General features: G+C 48.5%; 1 protein-coding gene across 9 annotated transcripts in view; it reads right to left on the bottom strand.

Annotated features, from left to right (window-relative positions):
* Positions 1-24,709, bottom strand: part of ELAVL3 (ELAV like RNA binding protein 3) — a 169,134-nt gene that overhangs the window by 24,083 nt on the left and 120,342 nt on the right. For 5 of the 9 annotated variants that reach the window (XM_069604218.1, XM_069604221.1, XM_069604216.1 and 2 more), the window contains exons 4-6: positions 19,175-19,328; positions 11,821-12,046; positions 1,802-1,840 (exon numbers count right to left, since the gene is read on the bottom strand). In XM_069604218.1, the coding sequence (XP_069460319.1) occupies positions 1,802-1,840; positions 11,821-12,046; positions 19,175-19,328 (419 nt within the window). The remainder of the gene's footprint in view (positions 1-1,801; positions 1,841-11,820; positions 12,047-19,174; positions 19,329-24,709) is intronic. The other 4 variants (XM_069604225.1, XM_069604223.1, XM_069604224.1 and 1 more) reach the window with 1 other exon arrangement.

Genomic DNA, 24,709 nt, shown 5'->3' with positions numbered 1-24,709 from the left:
TGTGTGTGTGACTGAGCGGGGTGATCGAGGCTGAGGGGCGCGGTGGCTTCTGGGATTACTGATGTGTGACTGAGCGGGGTGGCTGCTGGGATTACTGATGTGTGTCTGAGTGGGGTGGCTCGAGGCTGAGGGGCGCGGTGGTTGCTGGGATTACTGATGTATGTCTGAGGGGGTGGCTACTGGGATTACTGATGTGTGTCTGAGTGGGGTGGCTCGAGGCTGAGGGGTGCGGTGTTTGCTGGGATTACTGATGTATGTCTGAGCGGGATGGTTTGAGGCTGAGGGGGCGCGGCGGCTGCTGGGATTACTGATGTGTGTATGAGCGGGATGGCTCGAGGCTGAGGGGGCGCGGTGGCTGCTGGGATTACTGATGTATGTATGAGCGGGATGGTTTGAGGCTGAGGGGGCGCGGCGGCTGCTGGGATTACTGATGTGTGTATGAGCGGGATGGCTCGAGGCTGATGGGGCGCGATGGCTGCTGGGATTACTGTTGTGTGTTTGAGCGCTGGCTGCTGGGATTACCGATGTGTGTCTGAACTTGGTGGCTCGAGGCTGGGGGGCGCTGTGGCTGCTGGGATTACTGATGTGTGTCTGAGCGGGGTGGCTCGAGACTGAGAGGGCGCGGTGGCTGCTGGTATTACTGATGGGTGCTTGAGCGGGATGGCTCGAGGCTGAGGGGGCGCAGTGGCTGCTGGGATTTCTGATGTGTGTCTCTGAGCGGGGTGGCTCGAGGCTGAGGTGCGCGTTGGCTGCTGGGATTACTGATGTGTGTCTCTGAGCATGGTGGCTCAAGTCTGAGGGGCGCGGTGGCTGCTGGGATTACTGATGTGTGTCTCTGAGTGGGGTGGCTCGAGGCTGAGGTGCGCGGTGGCTGCTGGGATTACTGATGTTTGTCTCTGAGCGGGGTGGCTCGAGTCTGAGGGGCGCGGTGGCTGCTGGGATTACTGATGTGTGTCTGAGCGGGGTGGCTCGAGGCTGGGGGGCGCGGTGGCTGCTGGGATTACTGATGGGTGCTTGAGCGGGATGGCTCGAGGCTGAGGGGGCGCGGTGGCTGCTGGGATTACTGATGTTTGTCTCTGAGCGGGGTGGCTCGAGTCTGAGGGGCGCGGTGGCTGCTGGGATTACTGATGTGTGTCTGAGCGGGGTGGCTTGAGGCTGGGGGCGCGGTGGCTGCTGGGATTACTGATGGGTGCTTGAGCTGGATGGCTCGAGGCTGATGGGGCGCAGTGGCTGCTGGGATTACTGATGTGTGTCTCTGAGCGGGGTGGCTCGAGGCTGAGGTGCGCGGTGGGTGCTGGGATTACTGATGTGTGTCTCTGAGCGGGGTGGCTCGAGTCTGAGGGGCGCGGTGGCTGCTGGGATTACTGATGTGTGTCTCTGAGCGGGGTGGCTCGAGGCTGAGGTGCGCGCTGGCTGCTGGGATTACTGATGTATGTCTCTGAGCGGGGTGGCTCGAGTCTGAGGGGCGCGGTGGCTGCTGGGATTACTGATGTGTGTCTCTGAGCGGGGTGGCTCGAGTCTGAGGGGCGCGGTGGCTGCTGGGATTACTGATGTGTGTCTCTGAGCGGGGTGGCTCGAGGCTGAGGTGCGCGGTGGCTGCTGGGATTACTGATGTGTGTCTCTGAGCGGGGTGGCTCGAGTCTGAGGGGCGCGGTGGCTGCTGGGATTACTGATGTGTGTCTCTGAGCGGGGTGGCTCGAGGCTGAGAGGGCGTGGTGGCTGCTGGGATTACTGGTTAGCCAGACTGGTATATTCTAGTCCATTGAAAGCTTCTACATGGGCTCAGGGGGTTAGTATTTACCTCTTGACGCCGTAAGCCACGTTTAACAAATTGTCGAGCCTGCAGAAGGAAAAGGGAGATGAGAGGAACCCAGTGTTAGTACACGAGCTTGCAGGAAAGGGTGCTATGCAGCCGCCTACGCTTCTGCTTGGGGGTGGGTGGCCCAGAGGCCATGCCTGGGCACCAAGAGAACATGGCGTGGCAGCTGCCGGCGCCCAGCCTCTCTGTCTGGCAGACGCTCGTTGCAGTCCCCTTGCATAACCCCATGTGCATGCTACTGACACGACTCTATGCCAAGGCCATGAATCCACCTGCATCGCAAAGCTGTGAATTAATGTCCATGGCATGGACAGAAGTGCACGTGCATGCCGTGGACATGGAACCACGTTTATGCCACAGACGGACTCCATATGCATGCCACAGATATGTGCAATGGATGTGAACCAGGGCCACGTGTAGACCACAGTGTGAATTCACATGCTTTGCCAGAGCGATGAATATACACGTGCATGCCAGGGAGCGTGAACCTAGGTGGGTGGGCATGCCTAAAACACAAACCCAAGTGCATGCCATGGGCGTGCATCCCCGTGTGTGTCTCACACACGAGTCTAGATGCTTGCCACACATGTAAAACAGGCAGGCGGCGGACTCTGGAACATTCAACGTCAATGGGCAGCTACTATAAAATACAAGCCACAGGCAGCAACCTCTGCCATGTATGTTATGGCCGCATTCATCCTAGCCATCCACACACATGCAAGGCATGCACATGCCATTGACCCACCACGTGTGCAAAGCAATGACAGATGAGAGCCATGGGCATAGTGCATGGCATAGACTCCTGTTCAAGCCCCAGTGCAACCCAGGCCTATCTCCAAGCCCTATGGATTTCATATCAGTGAACCCCAGTCTATGCACGCTATAGCATACACCCAAGACCATGGGCACGCAAAGCACAAGCATGCCAGAGGCATGAATCGAGGGCGGGGTAACAACATACAAGTGTAAACCATGGAAATGAGTCCAGCCATGGGCAAGCAATGCCTGTAACTAGGACACTAATCAAGCCATGTGCAGTCAGGCCTACTTCATGTCAGACTCAAGTCCACACCGCGTGCCAGCTATTAGCACATGAGCCCATGCACATCTAAGACACCCCCCCCCCCCCCCGCTTCTAACGATTCCTCATCCATGATATCCCTATCCCAGCGCAGCTGTTCTCTGGAACCTTTTCTGCAGGGGGGGGGGGGCCCAGCGGCTCTGCTCAATGCCTCTACGGGCATGACGTCGGGGTCAGTACATATAGCGGCGCCACGCCCTGTGACCTAAGCTCCTTTTATCTGCGCCGACACCAGCATTTCATCTGCACCGTCAGGTGTCGTGAACACCGTTGCATCATGGGAATACATCCCACTCACTAAGGATGCCTTCCTGCCAAGGATGCATGCCATCTATAATGAGGAGGGTGACCAGGTCCCTTTTGGGCTTGAACCTATGGGTTCTAGGGAGGTGAGGGATTTCCAGGAAGAATGATATGGGGGTGAGGACGTGCTGGGCCTGGCAGAGGACCTGCAAGGGGCCAGTGGCCTCGACACCTCACCTGAGATAGACTTTTAGCAATCTCCCACCCCAGGAAAGCCCCATGCCGCCTGCTAGCACTTGATGGCTATGGTGGCCTATACTCGGGGCTATCTGCTCCATCTACATCAAAGGTTCAGTACAAACTTTGCGATATACTAGACGATGCTGCCATAAAAAAAGAGAAGCCCTGCCACTGACTGTGACAGTGGAGGCCCCTGTAATGGAGAAGCCTGCCTCTGTTCCGGCAGTGGACAGTTGGCTCTACCGGACCTGGCCTTTCTTCCCCTGATGCTTTTCCTGAGAGATTGGCGGTTCAAGCCATGACGGTTAGCCTGAAGACTTTTACCTTCCTGTCCCTTCCTACGGACAGGGAAAGTAAGAGGTTTGATGCATCGGGCAAGAAGGTGTTTGCGTCAAGCAGTCTTGCACTGCGATCCATGAATGCCTCCTGCACCATTGCCAGGTTCTACTTCGGCCTTCGGACAGCGGTGGCCATTGCGGCTGAGTACATCCCGGAAGGAGAGATGAGGGACTTCTACCTGTCCTTGGTCTTTGACGGCAAGCACGTCAGAGGCTGCAGTCGGGACGGCACACAGCGGACTGTGTGGCCACTAGCACTGTGGTCAGGCACCACTCATGGCTGAGGACGTCAGGGTTTGCGGCCAACGACCGGGTCAGGCTATTGGATATGTGATACGATGGCTGTAACCTTTTTGGAGCTAGGGCAGACAAAGCCCTCCAGAAGGTCCAGTTATCAAATTCTTTGGGGTAGGGTTTTTCTTCGCTTTCCTCCCTTTGCCTCACGGGGCTGTGGTCAGTCTGCCCCCACACTAGGCAGGTGCTTCCCATGAGGCAGAGGAAGGGGTGCCAAGCGAGGCATTGTTGCAGTGGCCGCTGTCTCCAATGTACCCCTGAGTGCCAAACCTCAGTGACGGGCTCTGCCATTAGTCACTGGTGGAGGAGATGCTGTCCTTGTTCAGCCCAGAATGGTTGAAGACCACGTCCGATGCTTGGCCTTACAGGTCATCCGGCAGTGATATTGCCTTCCATTCCTTCAGTGCCCTCTGGACCACAGCCCTCTGGCCACCCCTTTGTCTCCGGACCCCATTCTACTACAGGAGCTCATCAGGTTCTGTCGAAAAGCTTGATTGAGTTGGTTCTACACTCACAATGAGGGATGGGGTGGTACTCCACCTATTTTCTGGTGCTGAAGCAGGACAGGGTTTGTGCCCCAGATTCTACAAACCCCTCTATCTGCAGTTGGTTTCCCTGGACTTTCAGGATGCCTACATCCATGTGCCCATTCATCGAAAGCACAGGAAGTACCTTAGGTTTGTGGTGGGTCAACTCCATTACCATTTAAAAGTCCTGCCGTTCGGGCTTTCTTCAGCTCCCAGGTTTTTCACCAAGCTGCTAGCAGTGGTGGCGGCTGACCTCAGGAGGGTACCTGGACGACTGGCTCGTCTGAGCTCACTGCCCAGATCTGGTGGCATAGCACCTGCGCCGCATATGCACACTCTATTGCACAGCCTGGGCTTTTCCCGGAACTTCCAAACGTCTCAGGTTTTGCCATCCCCATCCCTCTGATCTATCGGTGCGGTCTTGGACACTTGTGGAGCAGGATCATCCGGCCTGAGGATCGAGTGCGAGCATCTTTCAGATGGCCAATCCAAGAGACAGGTCCCTGCCTCGGTCTACCTGCGCCTGCTCGGCCTCATGGTCTCCTGCTTCCTAGTGGTGTGAGGTGAGGCTACGCATGATATCGCCTCTGGGGCTTTTCCATGGCTAACGTTCGCAGTTTCATGGCCACATGTGCGACCCCTTGCAGGTCTCGGTCCAGGTGGATGAGGATCATGCGTAGTGCACCGTGTGGGATGATTGTCAAAAAGGGGTGTTGTTTGCCAACCTTGGCCCCAGGAGACGGTGGTCACAGACGCATCTCTGACTGGTTAGGGCGCTCACCAGTGAGACCTTACTGTGAGCGGGCTGTGGGCTAGTGCAGAGTCTCGGGAACACAGCTACTTTCTGGAGCTGACAGCGATCAGGCTGGCACTGGTTGCTTCCCTCCCCTCTGTGAAACGCATGGCTGTGCTGATGTGGACGGACAACACAGTGGCCATGCACAACCTCAACAAGGGAGGTGGTGTGGGGCCCTTGCCTCTGTGCAGAGACGCGATGCTGCTGTGGTGCTGGGCTCTGGAGAAAGGTGTATCTCTGACGGCGGCTCATCTGGCCATAAGAGAGAATTTCACTGCGGATGCCGTGAGCACGAGTGGGAGCTCTCGTAGGAGGTTCTGGAGGAGATCTTCAACTCTTGGGGAACTCATGTGGCTCTCTTTGCTTCCAGTGTCAACAGGAAGTGTGAGTTGTTCTGCTCCATGGACTTTCCTCATCAGGGAGCTCTGGAGGAGGTGCTGGCAGGAGCGAGTGGACGTTTGACCTCATTTCATTCCACTGGTTCTCAGGAGATTGGGCTTGTTCGGAACTACAATGACCCTGATTTCCCCAGACTGGGCCTGAGAATGTGGTATCTGGAATTGTTGGACATGTTCATCTGCCCTCCCTGGCACCTTCTGCAGAGAGTTGACTTGATGCCCTTGCGGTTCAGTCAGACGGGCGGGACCTCCACCCAAACCTCAGCAGCCTGAACCTACATGATTCGCTACTGAGAGGCTGAGATACAAGGAGTGGGACTTGTTGGACAACATGCTCCATGTTCGTCTTTCAGCTCGGATGCCCGCTACGAAATCCATTTGTGCCTGCAGGCGGCAGAAACGTCTGATTTGGTGCTGGAAGAGGGACCTGGCTCCTTTATTCTACTCCCCTATGCCCTGTGTTGGATTTTCTGCTATGTTTGGCCCAAGTGGGTCTGCAGATTGGCCCTTTAAAGGGTTACCTTGCTGCTTTTTCGGTACTCGAGGGGTCCCAGGAACAGGAACTGTTTTTCACAGTCCCCACTGTTATGCAGTTGTGTAACCAGTTTCCTCCTTGGCAGTGTGTGGTTCCAGCGTGGGATTTGTATTTAGTTTTAACGTTTCTGATGGAGCTCCGCTTGAGTCCCTTTGTTCATGTTCTATTAGATCGCTCACCCTTATGGTGATTTTCCTGGTTGCCATCACTTCCATGAGGCGGGTGAGTGAGCTCCAGGCGTTGCCTGTTTTACCTTCCTATTTGTTTTTTTTCCAAAGAGAAGGTGGCTTTGAGAGTGAGACCCTCCTTTCTGCTGACGTTGGTCTTGGATATTCATCTTTCTCATAAGATCCATCTTCCTGTGCTCTTCCCTCCGCCTCACCTTTCCAAGGCAGAGGAACTATTTAATGGACTGGACCCGCTATGCGCCTCTTAAGTTCTATGCCTCTCATAATAGACAGGCTAGAAAATGATGCTGGAGCTTGTGCTTGTAGGGCTGTGACCAAACAAACCACATCCAGATGGATCATTCTCTGCATCTCGGAATGCTACCATCTGGCTGGTAAGGGTTCGACTGAGTGCCCCAGAGCTCGTTCTACCAGGGGAGTGGCTGCCACCTATGCACTGCAGAGGGCAGTCTGAGGCCTGGATATTTGCCAGGAGGCAAAGTGGTGGTCCTTGCACATGTTTGCTAAGCATTTCTGCTTGGATTCACTTGCAGGCTAGGATGCCCGTTTTGGTAATGCCGTGCTCCAGAGTTTTCTTGTTTAGGTGCTCTCCTTGCGTCCTCCCTCCGCCAGGTTTACGTACTGCTTCGGGAGTCTATTATATAGGAGGAGGAATCCATGGGAATAAACAATCCATTAGAAGAACACATGAGTTACCTCTCTTTAAAGTTCTTTCTGATGGATGATCCTCCCGCGGACTCCTCATCACCCTCCCTACTTGCCTCTCTTTGCAGGAAGTTAGTACACCATCAGTTCTACGGTCCCTCAGCTTCAGGGTGCTAGGGTCAAAGGGTGGAGCTGAGGTCAGGAGGCTCTGTGCTGCTATATGTACTGACCCAGACGTCATGTCCGGTGAGGGACACCTAGAGGCATTGGGCGGAGACAACACCTAGAGGCATTGGGCGGAGACAACGCGTAGCCACACTGTGCCCCCCGGATGGCGGAAACATTTCTGGAGAACAGCTGCGCTGATATATAGATATCATACATGAGGAACTCGTGGGAGGAAAATCCATCAGAAAGAACATTACTGAGAGGTAAGTAATGTGTTCCTCACAGCCATGAATTGTAGAATGTGCACCCAAGCCGACACAGACTTGAAACTAGACACATGCCTTCGAGCCATGTGCATACCACTGGCGCAAATACAAACCATGTGTGTAACCCAAACACAAATCCAAGCCGGATGCAATCAAGCCTAGTGCATGCCCTGAGACTCAAATAGAAGCCTGTATGTAACACAGACTGAAATCAAGGCCATCCGCAACAAGCCACATGCACGCCGCAGACTTCAATTCAAACCACATGTGTACCACAGACAAAAATGCACTTTGTCCCACAAGTGCAAACAGTCAATCTACATGCACACGTGCAACCATCCAGTAATTTCCATGCCACAGACGCAAATGTAAGCCACGCACCACTGTGACAAATATATGTCACACAGAGTGCATCTGTCAGTGTTGGTTTCTGGTATGGGTGTTGGGTCTTGCAGTTTGTGCTGGTTTAATGTTACGTGCATCTGTCAGTACAGGTGTCTGGTAAGTCTGGTGTCTGGTAAGAGTGTTGGGTCCTGCAGTCAGTGCTGGTGTCAGGTTGAGTCCATGTGTCAGTACTGATGCCTGGTACACTACTGGTGCCTGGTATGGATGTTGGGTCTTGCAGTCCAGTCTCTGCTGATGTCAGGTAGAAGTCAATGTGCCAGCGCTGGTGCCTGGTATGGGTGTTGTTTCTTGCAGTCTGTGCTGGTGTCAGGTTGCGTCCACCTAGCAGTAATGGTGTAGGGTATGGGTGTTGGGTCTTGTGGTCTGTGCTGCTGTCATGGTATGTCCATCTGTCAGTACTGGGGTTTGGTATGGGTGTTGTGTCGTGCAGTCTGTCTTGGTGTCAGGTTGAATTCATCTATCAGTAGTGGTGCCTAGTATGCGTGTTGGGTTTTGCAGTCAATGGTGGTGTCAGGTTGTGCTCATCTGTCAGTACTGGTGTCTGGTTTTATGGGTGTTGGGTCTTGCAGTCTGTGCTGGTGTCATGTTGAGTCCATCTCTTAGTACTGGTATCTGGTATGAGTTTTGGGACTTGCAGTCTGTGCTGGTGTCATGTTGAGTCCATCTGTCAGTACTGGTCTCTGGTATGAGTGTTGGGCCTTGCAGTCTGTGTTGGTGTCATGTTGAGTCCATCTGTCAGTACTGGTCTCTGGTATGAGTGTTGGGCCTTGCAGTCTGTGTTGGTGTCATGTTGAGTCCATCGGTCAGTACTGGTCTCTGGTATGGGTATTGGGTCTTGCAGTATGTGCTGGTGTCAAGTTGAGTCCATCTGTCAGTACTGGTGCCTGATATGAGTGTTGGGGCTTGCAGTCTGTGCAGGTGTCATGTTGAGTCCGTCTGTCAGTACTGGTGCCTGGTATGGGTGTTGGGTCTTGCAGTCTGTGCTGGTGTCAAGTTGAGTCCATCTGTCAGTACTGGTGCCTGGTATGAGTGTTGGGCCTTGCAGTCTGTGTTGGTGTCATGTTGAGTCCATCTGTCAGTACTGGTCTCTGGTATGGGTGTTGGGTCTTGCAGTCTGTGCTGGTGTCAAGTTGACAGTAGTGGTGCCTGGTATGAGTGTTGGGCCTTGCAGTCTGTGTTGGTGTCATGTTGAGTCCATCTGTCAGTACTGGTCTCTGGTATGGTTGGGTCTTGCAGTCTGTGCTGGTGTCAAGTTGAGTCCATCTGTCAGTACTGGTGCCTGATATGAGTGTTGGGGCTTGCAGTCTGTGTTGGTGTCATGTTGAGTCCATCTGTCAGTACTGGTCTCTGGTATGGGTTTTGGGTCTTGCAGTCTGTGCTGGTGTCAAGTTGAGTCCATCTGTCAGTACTGGTGCCTGGTATGGGTGTTGGGGCTTGCAGTCTGTGCTGGTGTCAAGTTGAGTCCATCTGTCAGTACTGGTGCCTGGTATGGGTGTTGGGGCTTGCAGTCTGTGCAGGTGTCATGTTGAGTCCGTCTGTCAGTACTATTATCTGGTATGAGTGTTGGGACTTGCAGTCTGTGCAGGATTCAGCTATGGATAGGGAATCACTCACCAGTGACAGGTTAGGTGTGCTTCACTCACATTCTACTGGGGTACAAGGTGACACAGTCTAACACCCATTTAAACACATCCAGCTCCAACCCATAGAAACTCTGCCCTTCGCCTTCTAAGCCCCCATTCCTTCTTGCCTCAAAATCACATATAGTAAATGAGGTTCTTTTGGGATAGGAAAACAGAACAAAAAGCAAAAGAATAGACACAACCATACACAGCACAAAAAATGTTGGACAGTATTTTGGTAGATGAGTTAGGGTTCGGGAGAGGGGTAATCACTACTGAACATATTCCCTGTGCTACCTGAGATCTAGCACTGAATAGATATGAACGCCCTGTTTTCTCCATGTTGCTCATTCCAGAAGGGACCTACCCCTGCTCCCCTGTATATTGCGCCCCCTCAGTTGGCTCCCTTCCAGTTTCCCACTTGGGTTAGTTGTAACTCCTTTGCCCCATGAGTTGGCTATCCTTCCAGGTCCCCCTTCTGGTTGCTTCTTGGATTGGCTTACCCTCCCCCCTCCTAGGTGTCCTTTGGTTTAGCTCTCCCTGCAGTGCCCCTCTGAGTTAGCTCTCTCTGTTGTGCCCCATAGGCTGCCTCCCTTTAATGCCACCTTTGGCTGGCGTTCCACCAGTTGAAGCTCAGATATTGATACCTACTTGGACCGCCTACGCCTCATGTGTCTCCTATGGATGGGTCTCCAGTCCATGGCTGTCCTCGGTTTAGTCTGGGTAGTACATCAATGTACCTCAAGTATCCACAGGGGACAACTCTACCTCTCATGCCTTGTTGACTTGGCACCCCCCACATTTGTGTTGGAATTCCCTCTGGTTCCCCCTTTGGTCACTCCAGATTGCCCATGTGCCCCTTTTCGGTGGCTCGCCCTTGTGTGTTCTATTCACATGGCTTTGCCTTTGGGCCCCTTCTGGGTTTACTCACATTCCAGTGGCATCGTGGTGTGGCTCTTCTTGGTATACCCCCATACTTGGTGTCTCTTATTCTTATGCCCCCTTCTGTTACTCTCCTTGTGGCATCCCCTTTGCTCTCACCTTGGTGTCCCTTTAAATGGTTCTCGCTTGCCCTCCCTCATTCTCCTCCTGGGTTGGCATTCCCAGCTGTGCCACTTAACATAGGACTTCTTTTGCCACCCTGGGAATGCCTGTACCTCCAGTGCCACCTGTTTGCTTTTTTCTGCTGCCACTTCAGTTGTCTCTACCATCCGGGTGGTTGGCACTCTGTCTAATGCAGTTGTTCTGCCCCTTGCATTACCTCCCACTGTGCTGGCTGTCACGGGTGACATCTTGAGTTGGCTATACTTCTGATACCATGTATTTGGTTCTCAGTTTACTCCCTTGCTTGTTTCTCTTCCCATCACCCTTCGGTGGGCTCTCCCTCCACTACCAGTGGGACGTCTTCCCCTCCAGTTCACCCTTGGGTTGCCATTTTCTCCAGTCTCCATTGCTTGGCTTTCCCTCTGGTGCTCTTGGTTGGGCTCTTGCTGCTCTCCCTCTAGTCTTCCCTCTATTGCTCCTTGATGTAATCCCCTTCCAATGCCCCTGGGTTGTTCTCCCTTTGCTGCCATTAACATGTTCTCCTTAATTAATTATTTAATTAATCTTTTATAGCTCGCTTAATACTGGGGATCAGTCTCTAAGCACGGGATCGGGATTCAAACCTGTTTTTCTCAGCGTTATAATGTTTTTGAGACAAGCGCGTTGCCTCTGAGCTATCCTTCCTGCCCTCCTTAGACCCTCGCTTTGGTTTGGCCCTCTATCCAGTGCACTCTTGGATTGACCCTTGCTCCAGTGCCACTTGGCTTTACATGCCTTTCCCTGTAACCCCAAGGTTGGCTCTCACCTTGCATTGATATTCACTGTGGGGCCCTCGGATTGGTGTTCTCTCCTGTGTTCTCTGGTTTGGCTCTCCCACCAGTGCCATTAGCTTGCCGCTTCCCTCATGTCCCTGTGAGAGGGCTGTCCCTCCCGTGCCCCTGGATTTGTTGTCACTTTGCTATCTTATAGTTGGTTGTCCTGATGGTACCCTTTGCTCTAGCCTTCTGGAGCCTTGCATCGTCTCTATCCATTGCCCTTGGATTGGCTCGAACACCAGTGCCCTCTTGGATTGGCCAACCTTTGGTGTACCTGACATTGTTCTTCTTCTGATACCTTTGTCTTTGTTTTCCCAGAAATGTCCCTTTGGTTAGTGGTCTAGGTTTGGTTGTCCCTACAGTTACCCCGGGGCACGCTCCGCTCCTGATACTCACCTAAACCTCTGTGTCTGGTGGTGGAGTGGTCCAGTGTAGCGTCTCGCCGTGGTCTGGTACAGGTGGGTGAGCAGCGCCTGTCCCGTCTTCTGACTTGGGTTGTTGGCAAACTTGACAGTGATGGGTTCGGTGGCACCTAGTGGCTTCTGACCATTCAGGCCTTTGATGGCCTCTTCTGCTTCTATGCGCTTGTCAAATCGGATGAAGCCAACACCTCTAGAGACGCCTACAAGGGAAAGGACAGAGACAGACTTTAACAAGCAGCACAGTATGTATTGGGAGCTGTGTAAGTGTGTCTCTTGCAAGCATCTGACCCAATTTTAGGGAAAGGATTGAAGTGACAGCAAGAATATGGGATTAAGGTGCATGAACAAAGAGCATGCACATGAGTTATTGTGTGTGTTTTTGTAATGTTTCTAGATCTGGGATGTGATGAAGTGTGAAGTCACCTGAAATGCAGGAGAGGGAAAGGTTGCTGATAGCGTTGAAAGTAAAATTGAAAGAGTAAAAATCACATTCTGTTGTGGGGCTTTTATTGTGTGTTTTTATGACTAAATCTTAGCTTGGTATGTGTGCCTTACGTGTACAATCATCTTTGCATTGGCAACAATGTGCCTCACAATGTGTGCCTTACTCGTACAATCATCTTTGCATTGTCAACAATGTGCCTCACAGCTATGCAATCAGGGTTTTGCTTTCCTAGTGAATTGAATGCTGTATTTCTAATTGAAGACAGAGGTTCCATGGTTGAGATTTCCAGAATTAGGTTATTCTTTTGGCACTTCATAACAAATTAGGGTGCTTTAAAAGGTTTGCTCACATAATCAAGGTTTTATTAAGGAGTGAAGCTGATAGCCTGTGATTTAAGTACTATCTCTGTCAACTTAATGCACGCTGTGTTTAAAGGCAGTAGTTATTTGGGAGCTGTAGGTGTCACCTAATGGATATTGTCAACTGTGGTAGCCGAAAAAACACATGTTGATTTAAGATTGTGTGTTGATCTTGGAGAGCAAAACAATGCAATTGAGTATTTACGATATGACATCTGCACACAAAATGCTTTCAAAAGAGGAACTTGTTAAAGCCTTCAAGGAGGCTCCAAGTCCTACAAATGAAGAACAAGGAGTGGCATTCCTAGCAATGTCCGATTTGGATGCTACATTTCTGAGACTTTTCTGCTAGATTAATAAATATCAGGAAATTGTTGAAAAAAGCACTATCATTGGGTAGACATTTGAATGCGAGAATGATTTTAAGGTTTTTGAAAAGAGACGTGCGGAGAACAACCATTACATGTTTTGTAGAGAGACAAGTGCACTTACCACTATTTCGGTTGACCTTGAGGCTGTGCTATCACAATGAAGGGTTGGGTTTGTGATAGCCTATTTTCTAAGGAATGTAAGAGAGTCTGAACCCAAGTATTTCATCAAAGAAAGCACTTATAGTGTTTTGGGCAGTTCAGATATCTAGAGTGACAATGATAAAGGTTGATGATTGTGATTGCGTGTTTGACAACGAATGCAAAGAACGTGTTCTAAAATGTAGGCTCGGGAACTGGCAGATTAACGATCAATGAAAATAATTTTCGTTGGTGAAGGATGGAATAAGGATGAATGTTAGATTTTGGTGTTTGGGAGATCACATCATTACTCCTGGGGTTAGGAATTCACATTGTAGAGCTGGATCATGAATTCCACTATCATATTACCAAGACCGAACAAATTATTTGACGTAATTGTTGCTTGAGATGTATTAAGAGACCTGCAGAGAAGAGTATAAAGGAGTGAAATTATTATCTACATATAGTTTGCACCTTAATGCTTTTTATTACTTTGAGTCAGTACCACTTTTTATGACGGATAAACTCCTCACACAGAGCCCTCATCTTTGAAAGCACATCCTGGTGCCGACAGCTCCTGTACACTTTATTCACTCAGCCAGGCCCTAGTGAAGCAACTTCAGGTCAGCACCATATGCACTCAGAGCAGTCGCTACACTTTCCTCTGCTTCTTGTTTCCGTGTAGCGTGCCCAGAACGTTTGATTCAGACCTTCACTCTACGTTTTGTACTTTCTATTTTGAGATATGCTTCCACCTAAATCAAGATTCAAGACTTGTAAAGATTGCCACCACTCCAGGTTTGCCACACTCTTCTTCTCGTTTTTGCCTTGGCAAAGGGCATGATCCAGGGGTGCACATCCAGCCAAACGAAGATGACAAAATTCCATGAGGGAACAGGTGGGCGGGCTCATTTTGAACCTGAAATGTCCAATGTCGCTGCTTTGAATACTTCCCCTGTGAAACCCGAGTTGGTTCTATCTTGCTTGTGGTTGATGAAGAATAAAAGAAATAGAAAGGAAAGCTTCACCGCCATTCCAGAAGTGAGTCTTCATCTTGTACGCCCTCAAAAGCGGCATCGGCAGGACAACTTGTGAAGGTGGTGCCCCTCCACCCTCCGGCATCCCCGCATTGGCCTCCACACTGGAGGAATGGAAGACTTTTTGACCAGCTGTGGCAAAGGTCTTCCAACAGGCCCTGGAGTCTCTAAAGGCTCCTGCCCCTGCTTATCCCCATGAGAAAAGATATAAAAAGGCACTTTTTAATGGATAGTGTCCTTCCTTCCATATCTTCGATATATCCCTGCATCTTCAGCTGATCACAGAAAACCTTTCTCCAGTAGGGTGGCGCGTGCCACTACAGCATCAGGATCCCTCGAAGTGTCTACTCCTCGATGCCGGATGTGACGTGTTGTCCAAAAATATAGCTTGCAACACATCCCGTGACCTCGGATACTTTTTTAAGCACACTGAGCACGCTTCACTGGTTTCCTCAGTGAAAGGATTTATAATTCTTTTAACAAAATGTCTACACCCAAGCCATCAGGGTTTAAAAAGTGTGTAGACTTTGACTCGAAAATGTCATTAACCCAACTGCACTGCATTGTGTTTTTTGGCATTGTGCGTGTCTTTGCAGAATGCGGGTCATTCCAGTGTGTGACCCCCCCAAGGTCTTTAAAGAGAGATCCTCAAAGTTAACAGTGGGGCTCTTGACGTCTAGGTCACCAAGCTCCACCTCCGCACAGTGACCATCCTCAGGGGGCGGGAGTTCATTGGCTGTTGAGAACCCCCAGAGATGCCTGTAAGTGGAGCAAGAAAGAAACACAACGCTCCCACTCGAGTAGCGAGTGTTGTCACTCATCCTCATCTTCCTCGTCCGATAAATATAAGATTTCACGGAGACTCTTCAACGGAGTCTTCTCCTTTGAGAGAAAAGCTATATTTCGCCTCTAAATCCGCCTCGGAAAAACCATGGGAGGAATTCAGACTAAAGGTGTTAGAGGTATTCAGTAAGATGCACTGGCGGCTTCCAATCGGATGCCAGTAGGCCTTCTAAAGCTGGCAGGGAGGTCAAAAGAAATGACTGGTACGATGCCCAGTGCCAAGGCTACTTGAGTAGGGTCAACACTGTTAATCAACGTCAGGTTCTCCTCAACACTCGGCACTGACTTAACATGTTTTTCGAAAGATCAGTGAATGTAGAAGGTGGCGTTGAGCTCAACTTCAGCGTCAAGATACGCCCTGGAAACTAGAGCGGAATTGATAAAGTCCTTCCAATCAATATTTGATGAAGAAAAGGATCCGATTTCTGTTGGTCTAGAATTCTTGGTGTTCACACAGGCTTCCCCGAAAATGTATTTTGGAGGAATCAAGGTTGGCTGATTTGGCTAGTGAGTTGAGGGACGCAAGCGGCCTGAACTCAACCTCACGCAGGAGAGTGTGTGTGTACGCCCATCCAAATGCGGTGTATAGGCCGACAATGATAACGTCTCTGAAGCAATAGCATGCGGTCCACACATGAGATGTGTCACAGAGTACAACTTAATGGAGACACTAGTCAAAGGTCCACTGAAGGGGCTGGGGTTCCCATTCCATGCAGCTATAAGGGATCCTATATTGAAAATATAGCAGACGCCGTGTTCAGCACTTGCTGAGAACAAAGACTGACCGACTTTTGCTGACCCAGAATCTTAGCAGGCAGACACATCAGTGGCAAAGTCAGCCACATTACCAAACCTTCTGTGACCGGGATTAAAAAGAGGTGGATTACTTGGCTAAAGAAGTCTTTGCATCTGGCAGTACGGGCCTTACAGCCATCAATTCGCCCTATACTTGCTTATTGTGTGTGCAATCATTTCTGAGGCTGCGGCCCACATGCCGCAAGGTGAGATCAGAGATGGATTCAATGGCCTTCTGTCCGACGGAAAGGATGCAGCGTGTCATGCTCTTTGTATGTGGCTCGATGCTGTGAACTGCGTTGGCTGATCCATGTGCCCTAGATGTTACCAGAAGATTCTCTTGGCTTAGAATGTCAGGGTTCACCTCAGATGTTCAGGCAAAGCTATTGGACGGATGCCATTAGATGGAGACATTTTCTTTGGATCTAAGGCAGGTGAGAATTTGGAGAAGTTTCACGCTTCCAAAGCAGCTGATAAGTCCTTGGTGGCAGGAGTGTGGCAGTAACCTGTTCATTCAGCAGAGCCAACCTGGATGGGCCCTTTCTTTCAGTACTTCAGCTCTTTCTCCCAAAGAGGAAAGAGTCAGTCAGACCTTAGACAACGGTAACGAAGGTTCTCAAGAGTAGGTAGTGGTAGAGGTGGCAAAGGATCTCAGACAGCCACAGCAAAATCTATTTCAGGTGTTCTCCCACACCCCAGCAGTGGGAAAGAGGCTATCCCAACATTCCGAAGAAGGATTGCCCATGGCCCTGGATGTGTGGGTGCACCACGTGGTGACCCGGGGCTCCTGCCATCCCTTCCCGGGATGCCACCCGAATTGTACTCCATCTCCTCATTGTTTTCTGCCAATGGATCCGCTGCTGCTGCAGGAGACTGGCATCCTCCTGGAAAAGGTGGCCATGGAGCCGGTGCCTATTGCGGAACTAGGCCAGGGGTAGTACTCACACTATTTCCTGGTGCCAAAAATAGATGGAGGACTGCTTTCCATCTTGGACCTGAGGTCTTGATCAACTACCCACGAAGTACAAATTCATGATGGTAACCCTGACGCAGATCCTTCAGGCTCTGGCATTTCAGAATGGCTTGGTGACGCTGAACCTCCAAGACCCTTATTTCCATGTGACTATTCATCCGAACCACAAGAAGTACCTGACGTTTGTGATTGCCAGTTCCCATGACCAGTTTTGGGACCTGCCTTTCGACTTAACCTCTGCCCAGAGTCTTCACCAAGTTAGTGTAAGTGGTGGCAGCGTGAGAGGGATTCATATCTTCCCCTACATGGCCCATTAGCTGATACAGACATGTTTTCCAGACCAGGCTTGGGAGCACCTCAACCAGACCTGCCACCTCTTACACCAACTTGGCTTTTCCCTAAACTTAAAGAAGTCCCACATGAAACTTTTGCAAACGATGCAGTTGATCAGAGCGGTCCTGGATTCCTCCTTGGGAAAGGGATTTCCTCCCAAAGACAGGGATCTGCACACTTGTCAGGTAGTCATAAAATGTCAGGTCATACTTACTCTGCTGGTCCTAGACGCTCTACGGTTGCTCATGGCATCCTGCATATTTCTAGTGCCAGAGGGTCGACTGAGAATGAGCTCACTTAAGTTGGCCCTTACATCTCAGTAGCCACAGTTCTCAGGCAGCATGACAGACCCGAACAGGGTTCACAGGACCGATCGCACAGATAACTTGATGGCTAGAACCTTTCTAGCAAACCTGGACAGAGGCGACTGTGGTTACCGATGCCTCTCTGTAAGGCAGCGGCACACACATGAAAGATTTGTCGGTGAGCAGATTGTGGTCCCCTCACAGTGAGAAAACTGCACATAAACCTTTTGGAGCAGAGGGCTGTCAGACAGGCACTGAAAGTGTTCTTGCTATTGCCACATGGTAAGACTGTTAAAAAAATGTCGAACCAAGCACAGCAGTCAGGCACTACCTCAACAAGAGCTGGAGTGTGGGGTCACTACCCTGTACACTGAAAAAAGAGCTGACTGCATCAGGATTAAATGTCAAAGATGAGGAATCTGTGGGAGGAATGTGTGTATCTATCAGAAGAACATTACCAGAAGCTAAGTGATTTGTTCTTCTCTTAGTTTTAGCAGAATATCACTCAAAGTGGCGCACAGTTGATTTTATCACAGAAATTAATACAAGGGAGGTTATTGAGTTCTTGCATGTTGCAGAAGGAGGGATATTCCAGTTAAAAACAAAATGTATGTTGGAAATGAACAGCTAAAGAGATGACAGATTTTCAGAGTGTTTTGGAATAGGAAACAGAAGACGTTACTTTTATTATCCTAAAATCAGTGGCCTGATTGATAGGTTTAATGGGACAATGCAAGACAGTATTAACATTGTCTTGATGTCTGGGGGATATTGACTGTAAAAGGCCAAGTTCAGAGTGCAGGCAATCATTCATAGGTTTCATCTCTTTGGATGTTTTAAGGAGCCTTGTTGAGAGTGAGAGACTTTTTACATGTGGATGAAGAAGCTTTGGAAAATAAAGTAAAAAGATTAAAAAACAGAATTATGATGAAAAGGGGCTGCAAAAGGTGATGAACCAATGACATTTATTTAATGCATGAGAAATTCTATTACCACATTGGATGGTAAAGTGTGGCATTTGATAGGGGTGTTGGTTAGCCTGAAAGTACTGAACGCAGATGGTCAGTGTAGAGCCAGAGGATGGAACAGTAAGAGCATTCTAACTTTGAGCAGGTGGGACAAAAGAGGATGGTTGAAAGAGTCAATCTGAGCAGGGAAGGATTCAAGATTAGATGAGTAGTAAATCACATTTCAAATAGTGTTTTCTAAGATAAAGATTTTAGATGGACACGTAAAGACTACATCATCATTTATAGTTTTTTAAATTTGGATATTTACATTGTTTATGTATTTTATTTCTCTCTTTAGCATTAGGTTTGTATCTGGTAATGAGGAAAATACGATATGTGTCAACTGAGCTTGGCAATGCACCGACATGAGTGTGGGAACTTCTATGGTTGGAAAGTGATGAGGTTTGAGTGTAGCCATTTGAAATGCAGAAGTAAGAAAGAGAGGTGACCGTTAAGGTGTTAGGGTAAGGATTCTCATCTGTTGAGGAGCTTTTTATGTAGTATACTTAAATATTAGCTTGTGTTGTGTCTTAAGCATGTAGACCAATCTTTACAAGCAACCAGAGAAGCAGTAGGCTTAGGGTGAACAAGGGATTCAGTAGGTCAGGACTGTGGTGCACTAACTGAGCAGCAGTGTTTGTGTACACAATAGGATGTGAGCTCTACTGTAGCATCGGTTTCGGTAGCAGTGATCCCCTGCTGTTGGCTTGGCTTCTCACCTGTCACTTGGTCCACCAGGATGCGAGAGGTGATAATTCTGCCATACTGGGAGAACAGCTGCTCCATGTCTTTCTGGCTCATAGGCTTTGGGAGGCCACTTACATATAGGTTGGCGTCTCGGATGGAGGCGGAACTTGGCCGAGCGTAGGACACCTATAGAGGACAAAAAAACAATTGGGAGGCTTAGACGAGGCCTACCATGTCACTGTCAACCAATGTCACTTTATACAGGTACAATGATGATATTTAACTAAATATAGGCTGTTTAAACCCATCCATGACTGTGCAGGAGGCTCCACTTCAAAGGTGCACAAGTCCAGTCTTCGGGGACTGCAAAAAGGTCAGGTTTTTAGGTTATCTATCATATATATTCATGATAGAAATGTACACCTAATAGATGCAAATGGGAACTCATTTATATATTCACTGGGAAACCTGATCCCCTAATATGTTTGCAATCTTGAGGGCCAGACTTGTACACCACAGCACTAGTGCTTGCAAACCACTTATGTGCAAAACTAGTGCTTCACCTCATTTCCCTTCCTGTGCCCCCTCACCACCCACTATCTGAAGCTGCAACACAGGAAAGCAGATTCCCCTCTCTCTCTCTGACATTGAGTGGCTAAATGAAGATGTCCATAGAAGAGCTACTCAGTGTTCATGGATTACTGTTGCTGTGTGCATTCTCTCACTACAATGAACTCTGGCAGAGGGCAACTCTTGATATCACATATGTTGGCTTTATACGGGTACTCAGACCCAAGTGCTAATAGTAAGACTTTGTCAAAGGTGGGGAAAGGTGGCATACATATAACAAAGTGAGACCGATCAGAATGCATACAAACCCATACAGACTCCATCGCCCATGGACATTCGTTTTTGAACAGTAATGACCAGAGCGATTCATGACCGCTGCAGTGCCCTGTAGGTTGCTGCGCTGTAGCTGAGGCTGCGCAGCATTGCAAAAGCGGAGCAAGTGTTTTTTGCTTTGGCAGAGGTGTAGCCAGGTGTAGCCATGATTGTCTAACAAGTAGGGCCTGAAGCTAATGTAGTTGGGTCCACCGAAGTTATTTTATGAGAGTGAAGCTGGCTAATGTGGAGTTCCATTGAAATATAAAAGCCAGTACAAAACAGTGATTTTGACATAAGGCCTAGTGAAATGAAAAGAAATTATGTAAAACTGCAGCAGTGTAGGTCGGAAAAATAAGACACCTTTAAAACACTGTACATTTGGAAGATAGAAGGGGGGAATGATGCCTGACATGTAAGAAATAAAGTCAAGTGACAGATTGCGTTCATCAGGAATAAAGAGAGTACATTTTCATCATATAAATTGACAGCCTGTAAAGAGAAAGGCCTATTTCATTTTGTAAAAGTGAACACTGGTTTCCTATGCTAACTGTGGCCTATATGTGTGCATAAGATTAATAGTGTATTTACCTCTGTTCTAATATGGTAGAAAAGAAAGATTGTATTTATAATAATGTATTTAGCTATGTTCTAATATAGTAGAAAAGAAAGATTGTATTTATGAACAGCAGGCCCAGATATAATGTTAAAATGTTACATGTAAACACATCTTGTCGATTTAAAGCAGTATTTTCTGAAGTATGGATGCAGCTGGTGTTTTCCCCACTAAACTGAAAGGTCTGTGCATTTGAAAATGTGACCTCAAGACCTTTGGCTGAAGACCTCTAGGAGAAGAGGTCTGGTTTTCAGTTTAAATGCTAAGATTTACAGAGAAGTAGATCAAAATGATGGGATTTGCAGATAACACAGCCAGCAGAAATGGCCTTTAAGGTCAGGTCTCCCCATTAACTGTGCGCCCAGGAGGGGAGGGCATGTATACATGGAACAGTAATTGTGCCAGATGGAACTGGGGAAAGAACAGGAAGATAGAGACTGGAGCTACGTCTAGTTAAACATTATTTTATTTTCATTCTTGTTTAATATGATAACATGTAAAAGTACAATTCTAATTCAGTAAAACATTATTTCTCATTAATTCATTCATATTCCATACATACCATTCAACTTTAATATTCTAAAACAATAAAAAGATTTTTTTAAGTTGATCACATGGGCCAGCCAGATGTCCTGATCAGGTCATAGAAGAGAAATGCAACCTAAGAATTGGTGGGGGCTATGTGAAACTGAGGGACTTGTGGTGCATTGCCATTGACTAACACTGAATACATTTTCTTGATAAAAAGTGCATTGTATGTCACAGTGAACTCATCCCGGACTCATATTAAAGGGGATAAGAGTTATGAAATAAATGATGATTCCGGCCTTCTCGTAATTCCGAGGGAATAGAAGGTTGTTGTGATTATAGGTTATGGAAGTAAGGTGTGAATCAGGAAGGGGCAGCTTTTTGACTATTTCGGCACAGGAGCAAATTCTTAAAAATGGTAGCTCCGCCCAGGAAGGGCATGCCAAAATAAAATTTGTATTTTCTGACTCACCATAAAATATAGAATTCAAAAATATATATGTGCCGGCAATTATCTGAAAAATTGGGGTAGCTGTCATGTTGTTAGATTTTAAGGACGCTGAAGAAGTTAAACCCACTTGTCATTTTCAGATGATGAATTGTTCTCCTCCCTCAGCCCCCTAACTCCTTGTCCTATTAGCAGGCAGTGGGCGTATTGGGAGGAGGGAGACGGAGGAATTTTGATAATAATGTAGTGTCACCAGCCCAATAAGAGTTCCGTTTTCTATCTGAGAGGCACTGACTTGTTGATCTTTCTCTGACTTTTTGACTCTAGGGACCTTTCGTTGGACTTTTGATTTTTCCCTTGACTTTCCCACTCTATTGCTGGGCCTGCCATTTGAGGAGCCAGAAGAAGTCTGGGTGCTGGGGACTACCCATTAACAAAGCCTTTGACCAGATCTGTGCTGTCCTCAGAGGAGCCCTGCTGTTTCCCTGGATGCCCCATAACTAAGGCCTCCCATGTAAGTAGATATATCCCAACGCTATCAAAATTGTGTTGGGGAAGAGGGAATCTGCCAGTCTTAATCTCCATCTTGCATAACAGGTAGGGGGGGTGGTACAGGGGAGACCCTTGGCATATTTTATTAGATCCAATTCAAATTAATTCCACTATAGAAAATCACCCTATCCATTTAAATAGAATTGTGTTGGGAACTGCCTGCCTTAATCCTTTCCATTAAATTGTGGGGGTGGGGGCAGCTGTGTAGATCCTTAGTGCATTGAATATTGAAGTTAAATCAATTAATTCCCATATAGAAAATCATGGGATGAGTGTTGTTAGAGTTCGAAACTAACAAAGTTCATGAACAGTGTGCTAGAGCCGGTATAGACAATAAAGTGCTTGGGTGACTCTACCTTTCTGAAACCCCTGTCTTCTGTACCGAAGGGGGGTGTCCCTAATCCCAAAACAAGTCATCCTAAAACGCTGCTATTCAAGTGAATGTAGGGAATGCAAAACAAAATTTCCCATTTATTTAATTGCATCCCAAAACGATTTTCCCAATGCCCTGCATTTCATGCAAATAAAAAGCCCAAAACGATTTTCACATTTAGTTCCTTTCCCGACTTTGCCTTTCATGCAAATAAAAAGCCTAACACGATTTTCCCATTGAGTTCCTTTCTTGACTTTGCCTTTCAAATAAAAAACCCAAATGATTTTTCTACTGTATTCCCACTCCCTGTACCTTGCCTCGAGATCAGAGGAGTCATATCTAATTGATGCCCGGAGGGTGGTGGTTGCTGGGAGAAAGGAGTAAGCAATCACTGTATGTTTTGTATGTTTCCTATTGGTTAATTTGCAAGAAATCTGATGTAAAGTGATTTTACCTGTGTGTTGTAGTATCTGTAAGTTCATTAGAAAAATAAGTTAGTCAAATGATGCAAGTAATTTGAGTTTGTGATATTGTGTAGTGCCACAGCATTGGTGGTTTATATTTTGGTTACTAGTCTTCTTTGTCAAACCTTAAATAAATATATATTCTTACTATACACTGACCTGGTTCTTAGCTCATTGGTGGTACAGAGGGTATTTGTTGGGGTGGTGTGAGACGGGTTGGAGGCCTCACTAAAGTTGAATCTGTGTAATCGCTTTGGGTGTGTGCCAACTTGCTTGGGGGGGACTCCCTGAGTTGAGAGTGGCCACCTAATATATCGTCACAGGGGGTGGGGCATGTATTGCACCGATGTGGTTGGATCTTGCTGCCTTGCGCCCACCGTGGCAGATTTAAGGCAAAGATCCCGTCGGCAAAACTGACAGAGTGCCCTGGGTAGGCGGTGCTTAGGATGGTTTTCTGTATGGCTTGCTCTGAGTCCCTGGCCAGCTTCTCCTCCTGCATCTGGTGTCCTTTGACGCCAAACTGTGGTGCACTGCTGCTCAATGGGTACAATTCTGTAATCTATTGATCAAGGGATCCTTCCAGGGGGTTTGCTGTTTGGGTCGTGCGGGCAGGAAGTTCTTGATGGGGCACCATAATTTAAATATGTATTTGTGGATATTGAGAACCAAGAGGAGACGTCATAATTCTGCTCTGCACCCATGATTTGGGCACCTTTGATGCGCACGTTAAGTACCTGTTTGCAGCGCCAGAGTCACAGAATCTCTGGGAGGGATGCATCCCATCGCTGTCCTTGAGTTGGACCCCACACCTTACACCAGTGGAAAAGGATAGGGTTAATGGTGCTGTAACAAAGCTTTCAAATTATTTTTTGCGGGTGGCTTAAGGTATAATAGTTGTTTTTTGATGTTGTAGACTGCATGCTGAGCTTGTTGTTATTTCCTGTTTATAACTCCCAGATGCTCCTATTCGCCGCAGCAGCTCCTTCCTCACTGCGTCCCACAGCCGCTGTGGAAAGGGGAGTGGGGCTCTGTACGGCGCTACGCCTTTACATGGTGGGCCATCTTTGGACAGTCTTTTCGTTCTGAAAATATTTTCAAATAGCCTGTCCCAGCCCCCGGGACGGGGGCTAATGGCGTTAAGCACCCGTTTCAAGGGCTGGAACGGTTGGTTACATCCCGGTGCCCTCATTATCGGGCTGCCGGGCTGTTACCACCCATTCCAGCCCTTGGAACAGGTGTTTAATGCCCAATTAAGGACTTTTTTAATGTGCTACTGTTGCTGTTCATTGTAGAGTCGCGTGATGTGGGCCTTTTTTATGTTCACCTGCATGGCCCAGGTCTTATGCTGTTTTTTTGGCGAGGTCAAGACTGTATTGGAGCCCTTCCTTGTGGGGTGCTAGTATGACCAGGCCATCTGGAATGCAGTTGGCATTTTATTTCTGAGCCCTTGTGCCTCAGACCTGGGATCTGGGATTCCTCTGGTCACAGGGAGGCCATTGATACAGAGATTATACACGGTTGGGCCGGGGCTGCACCCTTGCCTCATCCTTGGCTCCTGTTTAAAGGACTCAGATTGCATAGTGTTAATCTGCACCCTGGCGACTGATTGAGCCGGACATGGACGAAAGTAATTAAAGGTGTCGTGCCAGGTGCCAAATCAAATCAATAGCTTTTAGGAAATCTATAAAAAAAGCAAATATTCCC

This window comes from Ambystoma mexicanum, chromosome 3q (assembly GCF_040938575.1).
Source record: "Ambystoma mexicanum isolate Mex_15411 chromosome 3q, UKY_AmexF1_1, whole genome shotgun sequence".
Lineage (NCBI taxonomy): Eukaryota > Metazoa > Chordata > Amphibia > Caudata > Ambystomatidae > Ambystoma > Ambystoma mexicanum.
Note: the sequence above shows the minus strand (reverse complement) of the source record. Positions and strands in the feature narration are given on the sequence as shown.